At 35.0% G+C, this 24,089-nt stretch overlaps 1 protein-coding gene across 1 annotated transcript; it reads left to right on the top strand.

The window, feature by feature from the left end:
• Positions 1–4,458: 4,458 nt before the first annotated feature.
• LOC104240118 (thioredoxin O2, mitochondrial-like) lies at positions 4,459–23,642 on the top strand. The gene is made up of 6 exons (XM_070167947.1): positions 4,459–4,855; positions 17,841–17,906; positions 18,007–18,057; positions 18,330–18,409; positions 21,720–21,764; positions 23,348–23,642. Exons 1-6 carry the CDS (start codon positions 4,600–4,602, stop codon positions 23,444–23,446), a joined length of 597 nt encoding a protein of 198 aa, XP_070024048.1. The 5' UTR covers positions 4,459–4,599; the 3' UTR covers positions 23,447–23,642.
• Positions 23,643–24,089: the final 447 nt, after the last annotated feature.

The raw sequence follows: 24,089 nt of genomic DNA, 5'->3' as shown, positions 1-24,089 counted from the left end.
CGTGAAGTTAGCTAACATTGTCAAATTCTCATTCCACAAATGAAAAAGAAAAAAGTGTTCCGAAGGAAAAGAAATCAATATTATTTCTCTTATCGGCAATTATATATAAAAAAAGTAAATAAAGTCTACATTTCACTTGGTTTATTTGAAAGGCGTTGATCCACCTTCAAATTGGGAATATGACTTTGTTTCCATTTATTTAATAAAGATAAAAGAGAAGCATATATCATATGCCAATTCATCATCCACTAAAGGATGCACGATTGCGTAATTATTTATCATTTGACAATCTCAAGCAGTGCCAATCTGATGTGTATCTCATATTTGGTCTACGTACAAAAAAATTTACTCATTGTTAAAAATTTGCTAAAATGAGAAATCGAAGTTTTACTAAAAATTAAAGTGGGGATGTGTATTTATGATTAATAGGTTAGCAGCATGTACTGCTTGAGATAATGACCTGTATAATTATTATTTGGAACCAGAAAACTAGCGATTTAGCTTGTGGTTTAAACTGTAATTTACCAATTATATATTTGGTGGGATGAAAATGTCAAATGGGGTCTAAAATGTGTTTGTACTAAATAGCAAGTTGTACTATATACTTCAAAACTGGGCAAAGGGTAAGCTAGTACTTTTAACATGAAAAGGATTAGTTGATCAAAACATCTAACATGAGATTAAACTAGTTTAGTCATTGCTTTGGTTATAGAAATAAGCCAATTTTTCCAATATTACAATTTAGAAAATTATAATATGGAAATATCAAAATCAACAACCTTTAGTATTGTTGGAAAGATGGGCACAGGTGACCTAAGACACCATTTAGATAGTTGGTGCAACGTCAGAAACCTAATTTAGTTATGTGTGTAACAAAAGACTTCATTCTCACCCATTAGACAATTAGGCCAAGGGGGTTGCTGACCAGTTTTCTTTATAGTATCATTGGAATTGTTTAGAATTAAACCAAAGCCACACTGTATATAGTGATAAGTCACACTCAATAATTGGTAAAACTTTATTGTCTATATATATCGTGGAAGCTTTTGTTAAGGTTGGAGAGGTAACGTTGGTTGCTAGCTAATTTTACTTTATTGTTTGTGAACGGAAGTATGTTAATATATACTCTCTCAGTTTTAATTAATGTGAACCCATTTGACTGGATACGAAGTTTAAGAAAAAAGAATGAAGACTTTTGTACTTGTGATGTAAAATGAGGCACATATATTTTGTTTGGCTATAAAAGTAAATTATTTCCATATAGGAAAATAGGTTATTCTTTTTGGCACGAACTAAATAGAAAATAAGTTCACATAAATTTAAATGGAGGGAGTATATGGTTTGATGAGTCTGAAAGGAAAAATAAAATAAAAGATTTAGTGCCCCCACCCCCACCCTCCCACCCCCAAATAAGAAAAAAAACCGACAATATATTCAGTTTATGTAAACATATAACTAAATTAGCCTATAAAATTCATCATATCATGTAATTATTCTTTATCTTTCGTCTGAGTCGAACTAATATACACTGGAACAATTGTCAAAGCACTGAGGTCAAATTAATTGTGAATGTCATAATGGTGTCTCCGAAGTTGAAGTCTTAGACTTCTAAAAATATTTGGCACTAAATCTTGATAGTAAATTAAGATATCCGCGATGAAAAATTTTAAGATTAAAAATTTGAAATTCGTATAAGTGAATCGGGTAAATAGATAATACGTTTAGTATTGTCACTGAAGGTGAAAAAAGAAAACTTAGAGTCACTGAAACAAATTTACTGATTACATTAATTCATTTGTCAAAAGTTACTTCCAAATCATCATTTCTTATAGTGTATTTCATCCTCATTCCCCATTAATTAAAGTTTTTCATTGCTCTACGAAATCTTTTAACGTTTCTTCCCCATTTCCCTTTCATGTACTTTCAAAAACGTAACTTTAATCTGTTTTTTCTTCAATATCCTTTTAATGACTAGCAACATAGGGAGGGAGTGTAGTGTAGTTCTTTCCAAACGAGAGAGTGCTTTAGAGGTCATGAGTTTGCTTTTCTGTTGGTATCATTTGAAAGGGAAAATAGTGCAACTTTTCTAAAGTTATCCTATAATGCTGTCACTCGAATTCTGAACTTTTTTATTTTGTTTCGTACAGTTATTGGGGGGAAAAACAATCGGAAGTAAAAGTTAGTGCTTTCCTAATTGAGTTATAATCAACAATGATTTTGTTCAAAAGTTTAAATGAGATTTCCAACTACTGAGATTAGCCTCGGTAAGGTGTGGATCGGAGATGGTGCATACAAATAATAGCATCAATGTTTACACAACATGACCACTATTCAAAGTTTTGATTGAAAAAACTTAAAGATACACGCATGATCAGCAACATTAGATCAAAGAAGGAAAAGAAATTTCATGGATAAGGTATCAAAGATGAAACAAAAAGGAAAAAAATATACAAGATTCTAAAAGCCTAAGCAACAAGGGATCCTTTTCAATGGGTATGGTTGGAATTCATTGAAAACATATAGATGAGTCAATATATAAAATTTGACAAAGATTGGAGGGGACTTGGACTAATTTTGAGTCAAAATTTGTAGTTGAAATCGAGGTTTAAAAGTTTCTCCACGACATATGAATCAAACATGTATTTCACATATAAGTATACATGGATATACAAGAGATACATATTTGATATACAAAGGATACACGGAGATACACATATCATCTTCGTTCATCTTCATTTGTGTACTTTGAATTTTGCTCAATTTTCAATTTAAACCACCTAAAATCTCCACCAAATCATAAAAAATTTGAGATTCACACTCTTTAAGATGTACCCAAATCTATTTCAACAATACCCACTCAAGATAAATTCCAATTTCGAAAATCCAAAATTTTGAATTTAAGTTTAAACAAGCTTCAATGGTTGTCCGTGGTATTTTCATTTTAATTTTTTGATCCAATTCAACAAACTAAAGTTAATAGTGATTTCTGAATCAAATTAAGATGCTTGATTCTCTCAAACTATCTTTAGCTCACTGTATGCTTTAAAAACTAATATTAAATGAAAATTATTTGCACTAAAATGGCATTTGGGCCTTTTTGGTAAATATTTTATTTTTGGGCTAGTTTTGTTGAAATATTTGTGGAGTGATAGTTTGAGTAATTTCCCTAATGAAAATGGGGGATTTGTATCTATACCCATTTTTTGGATCATGTTTTAACTTGTACTCGCTTTGCAAAAATTTTTTACAACCGTACCCACTTTTTCGCGTAACTTCAGCATACGGGCTGAAGTAGCAAAGGCAATCACGCAAACTTCAGCATTCTAGTAGACGGGCCTGAAGTAGCAAAGATTGCTGAACCAAGTGTGCTGAAGTTTTTGTTTGTTAGCTGAAGTTTTTGTTTGTAATTGCTGAACTTAAGCATTCTAGTATCTGAAGTTTTGTTCTCTATTTGCTGAAGTTTTTGTTTGTAATTGTTGAACGTAAGCATTCTAGTAGCTGAAGTTTTGTTCTCTATTTACTGAAGTTTTTGTTTGTAATTGCTGAATTTCAGCATGTTTTAGCTGAAGTTTTTCACATAAACTTAGTGTTGGCTGGAGTTTTTATTTGTAATTGATGAACTTAAGCATTCTAGTAGCTGAAGTTTTGTTCTTTATTTGCTTAACTTCAGTATGTTTTAGCTGAAGTTTTATATTATTAATGGAGAAAGTTCAAATTATATATTCAAGACGACATTTCTCAACGATGGCAGTGTCATACTCAGTCTTTAACTTAAAATATTCCTGGTCCAGTTTCTTATTTTTATAATGTACCCTCCTATTCTAAAACCAAACAACAACTTGGTGAGGATCAAGGCCAAGCTCAGAAGCAAGCTTGTCCTTCCTCTTTGTCTCCGATTTGTATTCGTCCTCGAAGCTCTGTTCAAGAAGATTAACTTGTTCTTCGCTAAACTTCCTCTTCATATATATAATTTCTATTTATTTTTCCTTCGTTTAATAGTTTTATTTGTAATTTATTTTTAAATAATCTGATAAATATACTTATGAAAATCATCCCCATGAACTGAAGTTTTATAGCAGCACCAACAACAGCAGCAGCAGCAGCAACAGAAGAAGAAGAAGAAGAAGAAGAAGAAACGAAGGAGAAGAAAGAGGTGGAGAAAGGGGGCTGGAGTTGTTTAAAAGGTCGGTACAAGTTAAAACTTTAAAAAAAAATATGTATAGGTTAAATGGGAGCGACCAAATAGGGTGCCCCGTGCAACTTTTACTATGAAAATTCCTCTTTACAAAATGAGTTTAGGCCGCTGGATCAGCTCCAGTATTTGTTCCAAGCCCAATAACGCTGTACAAAATCGGATAAAACGGGCCCTATTGACAAAGAAGTCCATATAGTCAAGAAGCCCAAAGAAGAAAATCGTTTTCGCAATTGACCCCATGTTTTTCTATTGCTCACCATTTCATTCCCCATCTTGTCACTTCTGCCGGACTCGTCCTAAAAAAGGTTCGAAAACCCTGAGTAAAGAAACCAAAAACTAAAACCCTTTCTCAAGATTTGAACGAGCGAGCACCACAATCAGACACAGAGCGAAAGAGAGAAAAGATGAGAGGAATATCGGTGATACTACGGCGTTTAATTGGTTGCAGATCATCCTTCATAGCACCGGGAGGACGCTCTTCTGAATTGGGCCAAACATTAATGGTGTCATCCGCCGCCACCGTCTCCTACTCCACCCTAACTCTATTGGAGAAGCCCAATCTACTTCCTGGATTCCAAATTACGGCAAACCTCATCCCTGATTTGCAGTCTCATAACGTTCTCAATCATTCTAGAAACTTCTCCAGTCCAGCTTCCTCAGGTTTGTTAGTTACATATGATAAGCCTCATGTCATTTTATTTTTGAATACTGAAAAGTCTATATTTGTATGCTAAATCAGAAAACTAGTCCAAGTGCATTTAGTTTGACAAATCCAGTGGGTTTTAGGTCATCCTGTGGTTAGCGCGAAATATGCAAAATCTAGTTAGTGTTAGTAGGGATTTGTGGTATAGGTACGTCAGAAGTTTGAATCTTGCTGTGAAACAAGTTTTGTATTTAAGGGGAGAAGGGTAGAGGGATATGCTCATTATCCACTGAGTTTCAAAGCCGTAAACGACTAACTTGGAAAAAGGAGGAAAAAAGACTTCCAAGTCTCGTGGAAGAATATAGCATACATTTTTTGGTTAACAAAAAACTTGTAATTAAAGGAGTTCGAGGGTCAAATTAAGAATAACAAAAGTTGTGGGTAATATTAAAATTTTCAAAAACCATACTCATTCAAATTATTTCAAATTTTCATTTCCCTCTTCTTTCTCATTCTTTCATTCTTCTTCCTTACTTTCTTTTTTCTCTTTAATATTTTGTTGCTACTGCAGGTAGTTAGGTATGTCTTCTTCTTCTTCATTCTTGGTCTTTTTCTTCTTTCCCTCTTCATTTCATAAAATTTCATCTTCTTCTTCTTTTCTTATTTTATCTTTGGTTTAAAATATACGAGAAAAAGAGAAAAATATAAAATATTACAAAGCGAGTATTTTGAAAAATACCCTCTAGAAATTTTGAGACATCCCCATAAATGAGTATTTTGTTGAAACATCTCCGGGATGTTCGAAACATCTCTCCGTGATGATTGAAACATATCCCGGGATGTTTGAAACATCTCTCAGGTTGTTTGAAACATTCATCGGGATGTTTGAAATATCTCACGGGTTGTTTGAAACATCCATCAAGATGTTTGAAACAATCCCGTGACTTTTGAAACATCTTTCGTGATTTTTGAAATATCCATTGGGATAAATGAAACATCTCCCATGAAGTTTGAAACATCCCCCGGGATGTTTGAAACATCCATCGGAGTGGAGTAGGAGGCGATGTTGTTTGAAACATCTATCGGGATGTTGTTTGAAACATCCATCGGGATGTTGTTTGAAACATCCATCGGGATGTTGTTTGAAACATCCATCGGGATGTTGTTTGAAACATCCATCGGGATGTTTAAAATATCTCCCGGGTTGTTTGAAACTTCCATCAGAATGTTTGAAACAACCTCGTGACTTTTGAAACATCTCTCGTGATTTTTGAAATATCCATCGGGATAAATGAAACATCTCTTGTGAAGTTTGAAACATCCCGGGATGTTTGAAACATCCATCGGGGTGGAGTAGGAGGGGATGTTTTTGTACATTAAAAAAACTTTAGGGGTTTTAAAAATTATGTCATTAACTCTAATAACAAAAGTGTCCCTTCTACCCCATTCTTAATACTTTTGCCGTAAAAATTTATATAAGTTTTGAAGTGTCTTAATAATTTAAATCCCCCAACTTGGAAAAAAGAGGTAAAAAAGTCTTCCCAAGTCTCGTGGAAGAATATAACATACATTTTTTGGTTAACAAAATACTTGTAATTAAAAGAGTTCGGGGGTCAAATTAAGAATAACAAAAGTTGTGGGTAATATTAAAATTTTCAAAAACCATACTCATTCAAATTATTTCAAATTTTCATTTTCCTTTTCTTTCTTCTTTCTCATTCTTTCATTCTTCTTCCTTACTTTCTTTTTTCTCTTTAATATTTTGTTGCTACTACAGGTAGTTAGGTATGTCATCTTCTTCTTCTTCATTCTTGGTCTTTTTCTTCTTTCCCTCTTCATCTCATAAAATTTCATCTTCTTTTTTTTTTTTTATTTTATCTTTGGTTTAAAATATACGAGAGAAAGAGAAAAATATAAAATTTTACAAAGCGAGTATTTTGAAAAATACCCTCTAGAAATTTTGAGACATCCCCATAAATGAGTATTTTGTTGAAACATCTCCGGGATGTTCGAAACATCTCTCCGTGATGTTCGAAACATCTCTCAAGTTGTTTGAAACATTCATCGGGATGTTTGAAATATCTCCCGGGTTGCTTGAAACATTCATCAGGATGTTTGAAACAACCCCGTGACTTTTGAAACATCTCTCGTGATTTTTGAAATATCCATCGGGATAAATGAAACATCTCCCGTGAAGTTTGAAACATCCATCGGGGTGGAGTAGGAGGGGATGTTGTTTGAAACATCCATCGGGTTGTTTGAAACATCCATCGGGATGATTGAAATATCTCCCGGGTTGTTTGAAACATCCATCGGGATTTTTGAAATATCTCCCGGGTTGTTTGAAACAACCTCGTGACTTTTGAATCATCTCTTGTGATTTTTGAAATATCCATCGGGATAAATGAAACATCTCCTGTGAAGTTTGAAACATCCCCGGGATGTTTGAAACATCCATCGGGGTGGAGTAGGAGGGGATGTTTTTGTAAATTAAAAAAACTTTAGGGGTTTTAAAAATTATGTCATTAACTCTAATAACAAAAGTGTCCCTTCTACCCCATTCTTAATACTTTTGTCGTAAAAATTTATATAAGTTTTGAAGTGTCTTAAAAATTTAAATCCCCCAACTTGGAAAAAAGAGGTAAAAAAGACTTCTCAAGTCTCGTGGAAGAATATAGCATACATTTTTTGGTTAACAAAATACTTGTAATTAAAAGAGTTCGGGGGTCAAATTAAGAATAACAAAAGTTGTGGTTAATATTAAAATTTTCAAAAACCATACTCATTCAAATTATTTCAAATTTTCATTTTCCTCTTCTTTCTTCTTTCTCATTCTTTCATTCTTCTTCCTTACTTTCTTTTTTCTCTTTAATATTTTGTTGCTACTACACGTAGTTAGGTATGTCATCTTCTTCTTCTTCATTCTTGGTCTTTTTCTTCTTTCCCTCTTCATCTCATAAAATTTCATCTTCTTCTTTTTTTATTTTATCTTTGGTTTAAAATATACGAGAGAAAGAGAAAAATATAAAATTTTACATAGCGAGTATTTTGAAAAATACCCTTTAGAAATTTTGAGACATCCCCATAAATGAGTATTTTGTTGAAACATCTCTGGGATGTTCGAAACATCTCTCCGTGATGTTTGAAACATATCTCGGGATGTTTGAAACATCTCTCAGGTTGTTTGAAACATCCATCGGGATGTTTGAAATATCTCTCGGGTTGTTTGAAACATCCATCAGGATGTTTGAAATATCTCTCGGGTTGTTTGAAACATCCATCAGGATGTTTGAAACAACCCCGTGACTTTTGAAACATCTCTCGTAATTTTTGAAATATCCATCGGGATAAATGAAACATCTCCCGTGAAGTTTGAAACATCCTCGGGATGTTTGAAACATCCATCGGGGTGGAGTAGGAGGGGATGTTGTTTGAAATATCCATCAGGATGTTGTTCGAAACATCCATCGGGATGTTTGAAATATCTCCCTGGTTGTTTGAAGCATCCATCAGGATGTTTGAAATATCTCCCGGGTTGTTTGAAACTTCCATCAGGATGTTTGAAACAACCTCGTGACTTTTGAAACATCTCTCGTGATTTTTGAAATATCCATCGGGATAAATGAAACATCTCCTGTGAAGTTTGAATCATCCCGGGATGTTTGAAACATCCATCGGGGTGGAGTTGGAAGGGATGTTTTTTTAAATTAAAAAAACTTTAGGGGTTTTAAAAATTATCTCATTAACTATAATAACAAAATTGTCCCTTCTACCCCATTCTTAATACTTTTGTCGTAAAAATTTATATAAGTTTTGAAGTGTTTTAAAATTTAAATCCCCCAACTTGGAAAAAAGTGGTAAAAAAGACTTCTCAAGTCTCGTGGAAGAATATAGCATACATTTTTTGGTTAACAAAAAACATTTAATTAAAAAAGTTCGGGGGTCAAATTAAGAATAACAAAAGTTGTGGGTAATATTAAAATTTTCAAAAACCATACTCATTCAAATTATTTCAAATTTTCATTCCCCTCTTCTTTCTTCTTTCTTCTTTCTCATTCTTTCATTCTTCTTCCTTACTTTCTTTTTTCTCTTTAATATTTTGTTGCTACTGCAGGTAGTTAGGTATGTCATCTTCTTCTTTATTCTTGGTCTTTTTTTTCTTTCCCTCTTCATCTCATAAAATTTCATCTTCTTCTTCTTTTTTTATTTTATCTTTGGTTTAAAATATACGAGAGAAAGAGAAAAATATAAAATTTTACAAAGCGAGTATTTTGAAAAATACCCTTTAGAAATTTTGAGACATCCCCATAAATAATTATTTTGTTGAAACATCTCTGGGATGTTCGAAACATCTCTCAGGTTGTTTGAAACATCCATCGGGAAGTTTGAAATATCTCCCGGGTTGTATGAAACATCCATCAGGATGTTTGTAACAACCCCGTTACTTTTGAAACATCTCTCGTGATTTTTGAAATATCTATCGGGATAAATGAAACATCTCCCGTGAAGTTTGAAACATCCATCGGGGTGGAGTAGGAGGGGATGTTGTTTGAAACATCCATCGGGTTGTTTGAAACATCCATCGGGATGTTTGAAATATCTCACGGGTTGTTTGAAACATCCATCGGGATGTTTGAAATATCTCCCGGGTTGTTTGAAACTTCCATCAGGATGTTTGAAACAACCTCGTGACTTTTAAAACATCTCCCGTGACTTTTGAAATATCCATCGTGATAAATGAAACATCTCCTGTGAAGTTTGAAACATCCCCGGGATGTTTGACACATCCATCGGGGTGGAGTAGGAGGGGATGTTTTTGTAAATTAAAAAAACTTTAGGGTTTTCAAAAATTATGTCATTAACTCTAATAACAAAAGTGTCCCTTCTACCCCATTCTTAATACTTTTGTCGTAAAAATTTATATAAGTTTTGAAGTGTTTTAAAATTTAAATCCCCCAACTTGGAAAAAAGTTGTAAAAAAGATTTCTCAAGTCTCGTGGAAGAATATAGCATACATTTTTTGGTTAACAAAAAACTTGTAATTAAAGGAGTTCGGGGGTCAAATTAAGAATAACAAAAGTTGTGGGTAATATTAAAATTTTCAAAAACCATACTCGTTCAAATTATTTCAAATTTTCATTTCCCTCTTCTTTCTTCTTTCTTCTTTCTTCTTTCTTCTTTCTCATTCTTTCATTCTTCTTCCTTACTTTCTTTTTTCTCTTTAATATTTTGTTGCTACTGCAGGTAGTTAGGTATGTCTTCTTCTTCTTCTTCATTCTTGGTCTTTTTCTTCTTTCCCTCTTCATCTCATAAAATTTCATCTTCTTCTTCTTTTTTTATTTTATCTTTGGTTTAAAATATACGAGAAAAAGAGAAAAATATAAAATATTACAAAGCGAGTATTTTGAAAAATACCCTCTAGAAATTTTGAGACATCCCCATAAATGAGTATTTTGTTGAAACATCTCCGGGATGTTCGAAACATCTCTCCGTGATGTTTGAAACATATCCCGAGATGTTTGAAACATCTCTCAGGTTGTTTGAAACATTCATCGGGATGTTTGAAATATCTCACGAGTTGTTTGAAACATCCATCAAGATGTTTGAAACAACCCCGTGACTTTTGAAACATCTTTCGTGATTTTTGAAATATCCATTGGGATAAATGAAACATCTCCCGTGAAGTTTGAAACATCCATCGGGGTGGAGTAGGAGGGGATGTTGCTTGAAACATCCATCGGGTTGTTTGAAACATCCATCGGGATGTTTGAAACTTCCATCAGGATGTTTGAAACAACCTCGTGACTTTTGAAACATCTCTCGTGATTTTTGAAATATCCATTGGGATAAATGAAACATATCCTGTGAAGTTTGAAACATCCATCGGGGTGGAGTAGGAGGGGATGTTTTTGTAAATTAAAAAAACTTTAGGGGTTTTAAAAATTATGTCATTAACTCTAATAACAAAAGTGTCTCTTCTACCCCATTCTTAATACTTTTGTCGTAAAAATTTATATAAGTTTTGAAGTGTCTTAAAAATTTAAATACCCCAACTTGGAAAAAAGAGGTAAAAAAGACTTCTCAAGTCTCGTGGAAGAATATAGCATACATTTTTTGGTTAACAAAATACTTGTAATTAAAGGAGTTCGAGTGTCAAATTAAGAATAACAAAAGTTGTGGGTAATATTAAAATTTTCAAAAACCATACTCATTCAAATTATTTCAAATTTTCGTTTCCCTCTTCTTTCTCATTCTTTCATTCTTCTTCCTTACTTTCTTTTTTCTCTTTAATATTTTGTTGCTACTGCAGGTAGTTAGGTATGTCATCTTCTTCTTCTTCATTCTTGGTCTTTTTTTTTCTTTCCCTCTTCATCTCATAAAATTTCATCTTCTTCTTCTTTTTTTATTTTATCTTTGGTTTAAAATATATGAGAAAAAGAGAAAAATATAAAATTTTACAAAGCGAGTATTTTGAAAAATACCCTTTAGAAATTTTGAGACATCCCCATAAATGAGTATTTTGTTGAAACATCTCCGGGATGTTCGAAACATCTCTCCGTGATGTTCGAAACATCTCTCTGTGATGTTTGAAACATATCCCGGGATGTTGAAACATCTCTCAGGTTGTTTGAAACATCCATCGGGAAGTTTGTAATATCTCCCGGGTTGTTTGAAACATCCATCAGGATGTTTGAAACAACCCCGTGACTTTTGAAACATCTCTCGTGATTTTTGAAATATCTATCGGGATAAATGAAACATCTCCCGTGAAGTTTGAAACATCCATCGGGGTGGAGTAGGAGGGGATGTTGTTTGAAACATCCATCGGGATGTTTGAAGTATCTCCCGGGTTGTTTGAAACATTCATCGGGATGTTTGAAATATCTTCCGGGTTGTTTGAAACAACCTTGTGACTTTTAAAACATCTCTCGTGATTTTTGAAATATCCATAGGGATAAATGAAACATCTCCTGTGAAGTTTGAAACATCCCTGGGATGTTTGAAACATTCATCGGGGTGGAGTAGGAGGGGATGTTTTTGTAAATTAAAAAAACTTTAGGGGTTTTAAAAATTATGTCATTAACTCTAATAACAAAAGTGTCCCTTCTACACCATTCTTAATACTTTTGTCGTAAAAATTTATATAAGTTTTGAAGTGTCTTAAAATTTAAATCCCCCAACTTGGAAAAAAGTGGTAAAAAAAACTTCTCAAGTCTCGTGGAAGAATATAGCATACATTTTTTGGTTAACAAAAAACTTGTAATTAAAGGAGTTCGGGGGTCAAATTAAGAATAACAAAAGTTGTGGGTAATATTAAAATTTTCAAAAACCATACTCATTCAAATTATTTCAAATTTTCATTCCCCTCTTCTTTCTCATTCTTTCATTCTTCTTCCTTACTTTCTTTTTTCTCTTTAATATTTTATTGCTACTGCAGGTAGTTAGGTATGTCTTCTTCTTCTTCATTCTTGGTCTTTTTCTTCTTTCCCTCTTCATCTCATAAAATTTCATCTTCTTCTTCTTTTTTTATTTTATCTTTGGTTTACAATATACAAGAGAAAGAGAAAAATATAAAATTTTACAAAGCGAGTATTTTGAAAAATACCCTCTAGAAATTTTGAGACATCCCCATAAATGAGTATTTTGTTGAAACATCTCCGGGATGTTCGAAACATCTCTCCGTGATGTTTGAAACATCTCTCAGGTTGTTTGAAACATTCATCGGGATGTTTGAAATATCTCCCGGGTTGCTTGCAACATTCATCAGGATGTTTGAAACAACCCCGTGACTTTTGAAACATCTCTCGTGATTTTTGAAATATCTATCGGGAATAATGAAACTTCTCCCGTGAAGTTTGAAACATCCATCGGGGTGGAGTAGGAGGGGATGTTGTTTGAAACATCCATCGGGATGTTTGAAATATCTCCCGGGTTGTTTGAAACATTCATCGGGATGTTTGAAATATCTCCCGGGTTGTTTGAAACAACCTTGTGACTTTTAAAACATCTCTCGTGATTTTTGAAATATCCATCGGGATAAATGAAACATCTCCTGTGAAGTTCGAAACATCCCCGGGATGTTTGAAACATTCATCGGGGTGGAGTAGGAGGGGATGTTTTTGTAAATTAAAAAAACTTTAGGGGTTTTAAAAATTATGTCATTAACTCTAATAACAAAAGTGTCCCTTCTACCCCATTCTTAATACTTTTGTCGTAAAAATTTATATAAGTTTTGAAGTGTCTTAAAATTTAAATCTCCCAACTTGGAAAAAAGTGGTAAAAAAAACTTCTCAAGTCTCGTGGAAGAATGTAGCATACATTTTTTGGTTAACAAAAAACTTGTAATTAAAGGAGTTCGGGGGTCAAATTAAGAATAACAAAAGTTGTGGGTAATATTAAAATTTTCAAAAACCATACTCATTCAAATTATTTCAAATTTTCATTTCCCTCTTTTTTCTTCTTTCTCATTCTTTCATTCTTCTTCCTTACTTTCTTTTTTCTCTTTAATATTTTGTTGCTACTGCAGGTCGTTAGGTATGTCGTCTTCTTCTTCTTCATTCTTGGTCTTTTTCTTCTTTCCCTCTTCATCTCATAAAATTTCATCTTCTTCTTCTTTTTTTATTTTATCTTTGGTTTAAAATATACAAGAGAAAGAGAAAAATATAAAATTTTACAAAGCGAGTATTTTGAAAAATACCCTCTAGAAATTTTGAGACATCCCCATAAATGAGTATTTTGTTGAAACATCTCCGGGATGTTCGAAACATCTCTCCGTGATGTTTGAAACATCTCCGGGATGTTCGAAACATCTCTCCGTGATGTTTGAAACATATCCCGGGATGTTTGAAACATCTCTCAGGTTGTTTGAAACATCCATCAGGATGTTTGAAATATCTCCCGGGTTGTTTGAAACATCCACATGGTGTTTATTGATCTGGAGAAAGCGTACGATAAGGTTCCTAGGAAGGTCTTATGGAGATGCTTAGAGGATAAAGGGGTACCGAGTAACTATATTAGGGTGATTAAAGACATGTATGATGGAGCTAAGACTCGGGTTAGGACAGTAGGAGGCGACTCTGAACAATTTCCAGTTAGTACGGGGTTGCACCAAGGGTCTGCGCTCAGCCCATTCCTATTTGCCCTGGTGATGGATGCACTGACTCATCATATTCAAGGGGAGGTTCCATGGTGCATGCTATTTGCTGATGACATTATTCTAATTGACGAGACAAGAGGCGGCATCAACGAGAGGCTAGAGATTTGGAGACATGCTCTTGAGTCTAAAGGTTTCAAGTTGAGTAGGACGAAGACGGAATACCTCGAGTGCAAATTTGGAGTTGAGCCGACGGAAGCGGGAGTTGAAGTGAGGCTTGACTCTCAAGTCATTCCCAAGAAAGGTAGTTTCAAGTACCTTGGATCGGTTATTCAGGGGATCGGGGAGATTGACGAGGATGTCACATACCGTATAGGGGTGGGGTGGATGAAGTGGAGGTTAGCGTCGGGAGTCTTGTGTGACAAGAAAGTGCCACCGTTACTAAAAGGAAAGTTTTATAGAGCAGTGGTTAGGCCTGCCATGTTGTATGGAACTGAATGTTGGCCGGTAAAGAACTCACACACCCAGAAGATGAAAGTAGCAGAGATGAGGATGTTGAGGTGGATGTGCGGGCATACAAGGATGGATAAGATTAGGAATGAAGATATTCGAGAGAAGGTGGGTGTGGCCCCCATGGAGGACAAGATGCGGGAAGTGAGACTCAGATGGTTCGGGCACATACAGAGGAGGAGCACTGATGCACCGGTGAGGAGGTGTGAGCGACTGGCTGTAGTGGGCACGCGGAGAGGTAGAGGGAGACCTAAGAAGTATTGGGGAGAGGTGATCAGACATGACATGGCACGACTTAGGATTACTGAGGACATGGCCCTTGATAGGGATTTATGGAGGTCGAGCATTAGGGTTGTAGGTTAGGGGGAGTGTGAATAGTTCTACAGCACAATAGAGGGAGACTATCCATTTAGGAGTTAGACTAGGAATGTCATTAGGCGTCTATTGATGCAGGACTTTACCTTCTAGTTGTACTATACCAGCCATCTATTTCGTATTTTCGTTGTCGTATCCTGTATTTCATATTTCATATCTCTTATATATTGTTGCTGTTTTATTACGCATTTTTACATAACTAATGTATCATCTCCTATTGCTTCTTTTGAGCCGAGGGTCTCCTGGAAACAGCCTCTCTACCTTTCGGAGTAGGGGTAAGGTCTGCGTACATACAACCCTCCCCAGACCCCACTTGTGGGATTATACTGGGTCGTTGTTGTTGTTGTTGTTGTTGTTGTTTGAAACATCCATCGGGATGTTTGAAATATCTCCCGGGTTGTTTGAAACATCCATCAGGATGTTTGAAACAACCCCGTGACTTTTGAAACATCTCTCGTGATTTTTGAAATATCCATCGGGATAAATGAAACATCTCCTGTGAAGTTTGAAACATCCCCGGGATGTTTGAATTATCCATCGGGGTGGAGTAGGAGGGGATGTTTTTGTAAATTAAAAAAACTTTAGGGGTTTTAAAAATTATTTCATTAACTCTAATAACAAAAGTGTCTACCCCATTCTTAATACTTTTGTCGTAAAAATTTATATAAGTTTTGAAGTGTCTTAAAATTTAAATTCCCCAACTTGGAAAAAAGAGGTAAAAAAGATTTCTCAAGTCTCGTGGAAGAATATAGCATACATTTTTTGGTTAACAAAAAACTTGTAATTAAAGGAGTTCGGGGGTCAAATTAAGAATAACAAAAGTTGTGGGTAATATTAAAATTTTCAAAAACCATACTCATTCAAATTATTTCAAATTTTCATTTCCCTCTTCTTTCTCATTCTTTCATTCTTTTTCCTTACTTTCTTTTTCCTCTTTAATATTTTGTTGCTACTGCAGGTAGTTAGGTATGTCATCTTCTTCTTCTTCATTCTTGGTCTTTTTTTTCTTTCCCTCTTCATCTCATAAAATTTCATCTTCTTCCTCTTTTTTTATTTTATCTTTGGTTTAAAATATACGAGAGAAAGAGAAAAATATAAAATTTTACAAAGCGAGTATTTTGAAAAATACCCTTTAGAAATTTTGAGACATCCCCATAAATGAGTATTTTGTTGAAACATCTCCGGGATGTTCGAAACATCTCTCCGTGATGTTTGAAACATATCCCAAGATGTTTGAAACATCTCTCAGGTTGTTTGAAATATCTCCCGGGTTGTTTGAAACATCCATCAGTATGTTTGAAACAACCCCGTGACTTTTGAAACATCTCTCGTGATTTTTGAAATATCCATTCGGGATAAATGAAACATCTCATGTGAAGTTTGAAACATCCATCGGGTTATTTGAAACATCCATCGGGATGTTTGAAATATCTCCCGGGTTGTTTGAAACATCCATCGGGATTTTGAAACAACCCCGTGACTTTTGAAACATCTCTCGTGATTTTTGAAATATCCATCGGGATAAATGAAACATCTCCCGTGAAGATTGAAACATCCCCGGGATGTTTGAAACATCCATCGGGGTGGAGTAGGAGGGGATGTTGTTTGAAACATCCATCAGGTTGTTTGAAACATCCAACATCCATCGGGATGTTTGAAATATCTCCCGGGTTGTTTGAAATATCCATCGGGATGTTTGAAATATCTCCCGGGTTGTTTGAAACTTCCATCAGGATGTTTGAAACAACCTCGTGTCTTTGAAACATCTCTCGTGATTTTTGAAATATCCATCGGGATAAATGAAACATCTCCTGTGAAGTTTGAAACATCCCCGGGATGTTTGAAACATCCATCGGGGTGGAGTAGGAGGGGATGTTTTTGTAAATTAAAAAAACTTTAGGGGTTTTAAAAATTATGTCATTAACTCTAATAACAAAAGTGTCCCTTCTACCCCATTCTTAATACTTTTGTCGTAAAAATTTATATAAGTTTTGAAGTGTCTTAAAAATTTAAATCCCCCAACTAACTTCTTGGTTATCCCGAAAAAAGGTTGATGATTTTGCAGGACAGAGTTGGTCAGTTGACTGTGACAAATTGAAGAAATGTTGGTCCAACAATTTTTGGTCTTCAATTATATAATTAGTCTGAAAACTCAAAGATGTCCCGTTTAGATGTTCAAACACCTATCTGCTGTAACTACATTTTGAGAAAGAAAGAGCAGAAAGAGAAAACAGCTCCAAATATATGGGATTAATGACTGATTGTTTTACTGAATTACCTACTACTGGAAGTGCTGAAAATGTTGCCCTGTAAATACCAAGAACCTGAAGGATGCTGGAGGTCATGTAGCAACAAACCTTGTCTATTATTAAGGACTCTGTAGACGGTGTATGTATCCTGTTAAGGAATTGAAGGATATTTGAGGAGTAACAAAACATATACTGGTTGTATCTACGGTTACTAATACAGAGCTACATGCTTAGCTTAGAATGGCTCACACTATGGTCATGTAAAAGTTTTTTAGTATACTTTGCTTGGATTATGACCGATTGTATTCAGAAAATATAGATGTAATGTCTGCAGTTAGGATAAGCATTTAACAGTCACCTGAAGTTTAGGTTCACAGGGAGGAGCTAGAGTTGTCAGCCGATTATTGGGTACTTATACATACAATTTGTGTTTTATGTAAGGGTGTACCTTTTATTGTAGAGTAACAGATGGGAGTATGTGTGCATTTAGTCAGTGAGGATCCTCAGTTACTGATGCTATGAGTCTTTCAAGCCTCTTGAATGTCATTTTATACTCAAGGGAGAACTTGATATTTTTGGTACCGGATGATAATGGTCTTATGTGAACCCCCACCCCCTTCCAAAATAATATAAAATTCAAAAGGGGAAGAAATAATTCTATTAGGAGTTTGCTTTTTGCAAAAAAAAGTTTCTTCTATTACATATGGAAATATTTTCGATGTGACACTGATGCCCTTGCTGCTTGTTGACCATTCTGGAGCTGGTTAATTACAGGTCCATCCAATATTGTCTCAATTGAGTCTGAAGAACAGTTCAATACTTCACTTCGCAAAGTACAAGGTATTTCCATGTGATTAGGCTCAACAATATACCTGTTTAATTTGTGTATGTTAGGACTTATGGCTCCCACACTTGCTCAATATCTGTTCTTATGTTGCAGATGAATCTTTGCCTGCAATATTCTACTTTACTGCTGTCTGGTGTGGACCCTGTAAGCTTGTTAATCCTTTTTATCGATGCATATCTTTTTGTTAATATTCTTTTTATCACTGCATAATTTCAAAGATGAAATGTCCTGCATAGATTTCTATTCACTTCATTTACGTTTCCTTGAAGACCTCTCATTGTACATCATGTCAAAGCAATGAAAAGGGCAATGTCTTGCTTTCCAATTAGCTTTTCTTTAATAAGTAAATAATTTTACTATTGATGCATCTCCTGGGTGCTATTCATGATTACTTCAATGCTCCTTTCCTTTTTCAGGCAGGCTGTTATCTCCAGTAATTGGCCAATTGAGTGAGAAATATCCTCATGTGACAACATATAAAGTTGACATTGACAAGGTAAAGAAATGTCTTCCTGTTGTAATGTGTCTTAGAATCCTTTCAGGAACCCCTATTAATGCGTCATGCAAATCGCTCTTTTGGGGTGCTGATAGGTGTCAATTCTTCTTCGCTTCCTTTTTTTGGATAAGTTGAAATTATTATTTTTAAATGATGCACCAAATTGGTGCTCTTATACAAAAGAAGATACATCAGACTAGAGTACAACATTAGGGCATCTATAAAGTAATGTAATCCTCCGATCGTGAAATAACAACACAAAACAGAGATTTGAGTCTTCAGATTGCTGACACCATGATTGTCCAGATCATCAGTATTGTTTTAATTGTTGTCAAGAGCAAAAACTCTAACCAAAAGCATACTCATTTGTCACCGCATCCCAATTGACAAATGATTACTGAATATCCATGCAGTCCTTTTTTCACTCATTTCTGTTGCACCCTCCTTGTAAACATGGCCAACCTCTTGTATTTTTAGATGAAACTTAGAATCGTCACCTATCTAACCCTGCCTAGACCATCACCATCTTCTTATTCATAAGACGCCTGGCACTCCAATAGTTTCAATTACTTGACTACTACCCCTTTCATATTTGTGCTCCCTGTTCCTTCATAATTCACTGTGGATGTCAATCTCCTCAATCCCAATATGTTCCTTCTTTCCTTTCAGATTACAGCAGGAGTACTATTCTTCCTTTCTTGACACACCACCAGTGTAACTAGTTATATTTGGTCTCACTATAACAACCGTGTAACCTGAAATATTTTGCTTCATATCAATAATCTAACTTTGACACCTGGTACGTCTCGAATTCTAGTTTATCTAATGTTGTTTTATTTTGATACATATGTCACTTACAGCTATTCCAAGGTTTTGAGTCTTTTGGTGAATCTTCCTTTACGTTATAAAAATTGAGAAAATTGACATTGGAATTGGATGAAAAAAGAAACATTAATACTAGGACTTGGATAGTTATGTTAGATTCATTATGATGTAACTTGTAAGACATCTTTTATTTGTCTGTTCTTTTTACCTGCTGCATAGCTATTTAGTTTATTTCCACCTTTTTGTTTCTGGCAAATACTTAAATTAGATGTCTGTGTATGATGCTCTGAAGTCTGATCACAGCTAAAAATGGGTCTTGATTCCTGATTGTGGCTGTTCAACTTACTGGGGAATATTACAGAGAAACTCTTCTGGAGATTTGTGTGAAATAGATAATGGACATTTTTGAAATTGATATTAAGTTGCATATTACTTGGGTTTAACATCTATGTTTGTTTAATTTGTGAACCCCCTGGATCCTGATTGTATGACATCAGACAATGGGTAAACAACTGCCCAGACCAAACAGAAATAAACCCTTTTTCTTGGATGAGTGAAGCAGAATTCCTAAATTACTGGTTTGATTGGAAAAAAGCAGCTCTTTTTGTTGTTGCTTTCGTCACATTGAATTCCAAGATAATTTTTGAATGTTAGGGTTGTTTAGTTACCCTGATGATGGTCTCTAGCATACCGAAGTCATTAAAGTCGTAGGCTCGTAGCCAGCTGTAAGTCATGTTTACCTGAACTTTTTTTTTATAGCTCGTAGCCAGCAACCATGTCTACCTGAACTTTTTTTAACATAGAATCCCCCCTGAGATGTAACCTGTTATTAGTGCTGTTGCACATATATTCAGCCTAGAGTTGTTGCTGCTGCTTGAAAATAATGCTAGGGTGGTCAAATGGTTGGCTTCAAGTCCTGTTCTTGTGAGTGTTGATTTTATTTTAATATGCTGGCACGTTGAACCCAGTGTTTTGGATAGCGTGCGGTGACAAATAGCGACGAGGGCCCGCTTCACTGAGGCGAGAGGCGCGCAGCGAAGCGCTCGCCTTTTTTATGTGAAGCGACAATTTATACGAAAACATAAAATATTATATACATCTAACTAAAAACTCAATAACAATAATATATTAATAAATATATCATTCAAAAGCTACAAACTCAATAGATAGTCATAGACTCACTGAAGAACAGAGCATCAAAAGAAAATTAAAGCTACTGCCTGACTGCTTCTGCTCGATTTTGAAAAACAGAGCATAAAAAAAAAAAAATACAGCCTCTGCTCTGAAACAACAGAGCTGAAAGAGATGATGGAAGAAACAGAGCAAAGAACCCAAAAACAGAGCAAAGAAAGAAAGAAAGAAAGAAAGAAGAATAACAGAGCAAAGAAAGAAGAAGAAAACAGAGCTGAAAGATGATGGAAGAAAGAAAAACAGCGATCACTGAAGAAAGAAGAAGAAAAAGAAAAAAGAAGACCAGCAGTGGTGGTCGACCAGAAGAAGAAGAAAGTAGAAGAAAAAAGGAGAAGAAGAAAAGAAAAGAAAGAAACATAACTGGTGAAGAAGGGGCGGCTGATGGCTGACGATGGAAGAAGAAGAAAATGTGAACCCAAGCCCTAATTTTGTTGAAGGAGAACTGGAGAAAAGGGTCGCTGCTCGTATTGTGAGAAGTGATTTAACCCAAGCCCTAATTTGTTGTTTTAGACTTTTAGTAATAAACAGATGCCTTTTCTTGCATTATATTCAAATAGCGATGCCTCGAATCGCTTCTCGCATCGCAGCGCCTCTCGCTACAAAGTTAGAGGCGCTCGCTTTTCTTCATCGCAACGCAACAGACCAGGAATGGAGACACTGCCTCGCATCGCATTGCTACACGCTTTTAGCGCTGTAGCGAGCGCTATTTATAACACTGCTTTGAAGTGCTGAAGACTGCTTGTCATTTTTCTACATTAAGGCTTGCATTATAAGGAACATCAGCTGGTAGTATTCTCTGTTTGAAAAAGTGAGGTATCTTGGAGCTTATCGCTTGCCATCCCTTTGAAGTCGGCATGTTTGGTATTTTTAGTTTTGACATTGTTGAATTTGTGTGCAGATAGCAGTTGAAGTACTATTAATATGTTTAATTTGGACCTGAGTTTATCTGCAGATAACAAGTGATGAATTTATAATTCATAATTTGGCAAAAAGGAAGAATTGATAAAAAGAACATCATATGGCTAATTCGTTAAGATCATGGGTTTGCCTTCTGATGAAAGATGAAGTCTATGCTACGCGTCCTAGTTCGAATACTTTCTGATAATATGTTATGATGCTTAAATTTGTTAGTTTCTTAGCCATTAGTTTAAAAAATTCCTTAGATTAAATTTTTGTAATTCTGTAGAACTCAGTTGTTGCATTTTGGCTCTCCAAGCCTTCCAATTTAGTGGTTAATCCACTTGCATTCAATTGATCCTATCCACTTGTACACTGAGCATGTTTCCACATGCAGGAGGGGCTTGGAAATGCATTGAGCAAGTTGAACATTCACTCTGTGGTAAATATCAACTCCCTTCTTCTCCTTATCTTCTCTGAAAGCAGACACATGAATACGCGTAAGGATTAAATCAATTTAAAGATTATTATGATCAAGCAGTTAAACTTTATAACTGATCACAAATCTTATATACATGATACTGTTATATCTATCAAAAGATTTCTAAAGAATATGTTTTCTTTGTCCATTATCATAAACATATACTTGACCAGTTTTTGTTCTTGTTATTCTCTCACTCTACTGTGCTGGTAAGATATATTCGGCTAGAAGTATATAGTACTCTCTGTTTGTGATCTTTCTAGGAATTAGATATGCATGCTTTTCTACATTTAAATAACACAAAGCAGAATGAAGTTTGTTTCCAATAAATGGGTGAGTGATGGAGTAGAAATAACAATTTGGAGATCCCGAATTCAAATCCCAGCCAACGCTGGGTGTGAACCCATCTACTCTAACCTTGTGAGTGGGTTCATCCGACACCTGTGCTTGTGGGTTGTAACAGACTGCTCGGTTGATTAGTGTGTGCAAGTTGGCCCGACCACCACCTTCGAATAAAGGAGAAAAAAGAAAGATGCTAAGTTCAAATTAGCTCGGAAGAAAACCTATATAAAATTTAGCGATTAAGTTGTAAGAATGTCTAGAGATGGACTTTCCAGTAATGTAATATGATGTTGTGCAAAGCCAATCAGGGATAGAGATCCAAGGCATGTCTTTCCAAAAAACTAAGATGTTCTTGTTTATGAACAAAGGGCATCTTAGAGAGCATGATGCTCTAGACGCTGTCAACCCCTTGTCATGTCTTGGTTATGCAGGTTCATAAACTGTTAGGGAGAGCAGGTAATGGTTGGAAACAGGTGTTGTCCAGAGTTCCACTAGTTAATTAGCTCAGGGCCAAGGATGATTTATCCATTTCTCAAAATTCGAGGTAAGGTTTTAGATTGTTTTTGTGGGAAATGGACATATTGACTAGAATGTGGTGGTTAAATTATTGTCAAGAACAGAAAATGTTAGAAAGGAGAACCATGAAAAGAGGATTTTGTGTCATAGAGAGTGCTGGAAATACATGAAAAAGATCTAATGTTTGAGAGAGCGGAGATTTGTGTCTTAGTGGAGATGCATGTACACTATTAGAGAAGATTAGGGTTTTCATGAGTATTCTCCTCTAGAATGTATTCAATGTATGCGGAAATTCCAGATCATGTGATGTTTCATCAAAGGGGAATACTTTGAATCAAAGAAGATAAAGATATCACAAGAGACTGAGAGCTTACTCTGGTGCTATGAGGTTTTCGAAATAAAAATTGATGATTCTGGTGATGTATATTAAGTTCATAATCAGATGGTTTAACAACAATAACAACTACTACTACTGCTACCCAGTAAAATCCCACAAAGTGGGGTCTGGAGAGGGTAATGTGTACGCAGATCTTACCCCTACCCCGATAGGGCAGAGAGGCTGTTTCCGATAGACCCTCGGGATCAGATGGTTTAACAAAAACGTCAAAAGCTGGTTTGAGTTATACATGGTTCATCGGTAGTCAATTTCTCTCTCTATATAAACTGAAACTATTCATCATATGCAGCCTACATTACACTTCTTTCAAAATGGGAAGAAAACATCTGAAGTTATTGGTGCTGACGTTCAACGCTTGAAAGATACCATGGAAGAGCTCTACAAATGATTTTTACCTTGAAACAATTCATGTCTGTGTTGAAGCTGATATCAGGTCTGGTTCTACAAACAGTAACTCTGGCGTTTTGAACTTTTATAGTTTCAGTAATCATTCCTAAAATTTAAGTATGCTCAAATGTAATGTTATCTGGTGCTGATTGTTATATTTTGGTTTCCCCCGAAAGCTTGTTGTTCACAAGGCAAAATGGCATCTCTTTTTCACAGCAATTCGTTACACCCCTCCTCCAAGTATTGTATAGATAAAATTATTCTTTTCTTGCTAAAGTTTATATCTCCCAAATTTACATCAAAATTAATTTATTCTATAAGATTTCTAACATTATTACTTTGATGAATTAAGATTTTAATGTATTTTGTAAATTTATTTTTATAGTGTTATATATTTTTATATAAAAACACAGTGAGAATATTAGAGTTCAGGGGTAATTAGGCCAACTTAACTTTCAGTTGTGTACTTGATAAAAAATAAGTTTAGGGAGGTTCCGATCTCTTCTGCCTTCTATGTTTATCCAAAAGTAAGGTTGTACCACCAAGCAAATGAGACGTGATAGCCACATAAAATGTTTCTTCAAAACTGTTCATTTGGCTATGAACAAACATCGGATTAAATAATTAACTATTCTTCTAGATAA

The sequence above is a fragment of the Nicotiana sylvestris genome, chromosome 2 (genome assembly GCF_000393655.2).
Source record: "Nicotiana sylvestris chromosome 2, ASM39365v2, whole genome shotgun sequence".
Classification (NCBI taxonomy): Eukaryota; Viridiplantae; Streptophyta; class Magnoliopsida; order Solanales; family Solanaceae; genus Nicotiana; species Nicotiana sylvestris.
The sequence above is the reverse complement of the archived record's forward strand: the minus strand, read 5'-3'. Positions and strand labels throughout refer to the sequence as shown.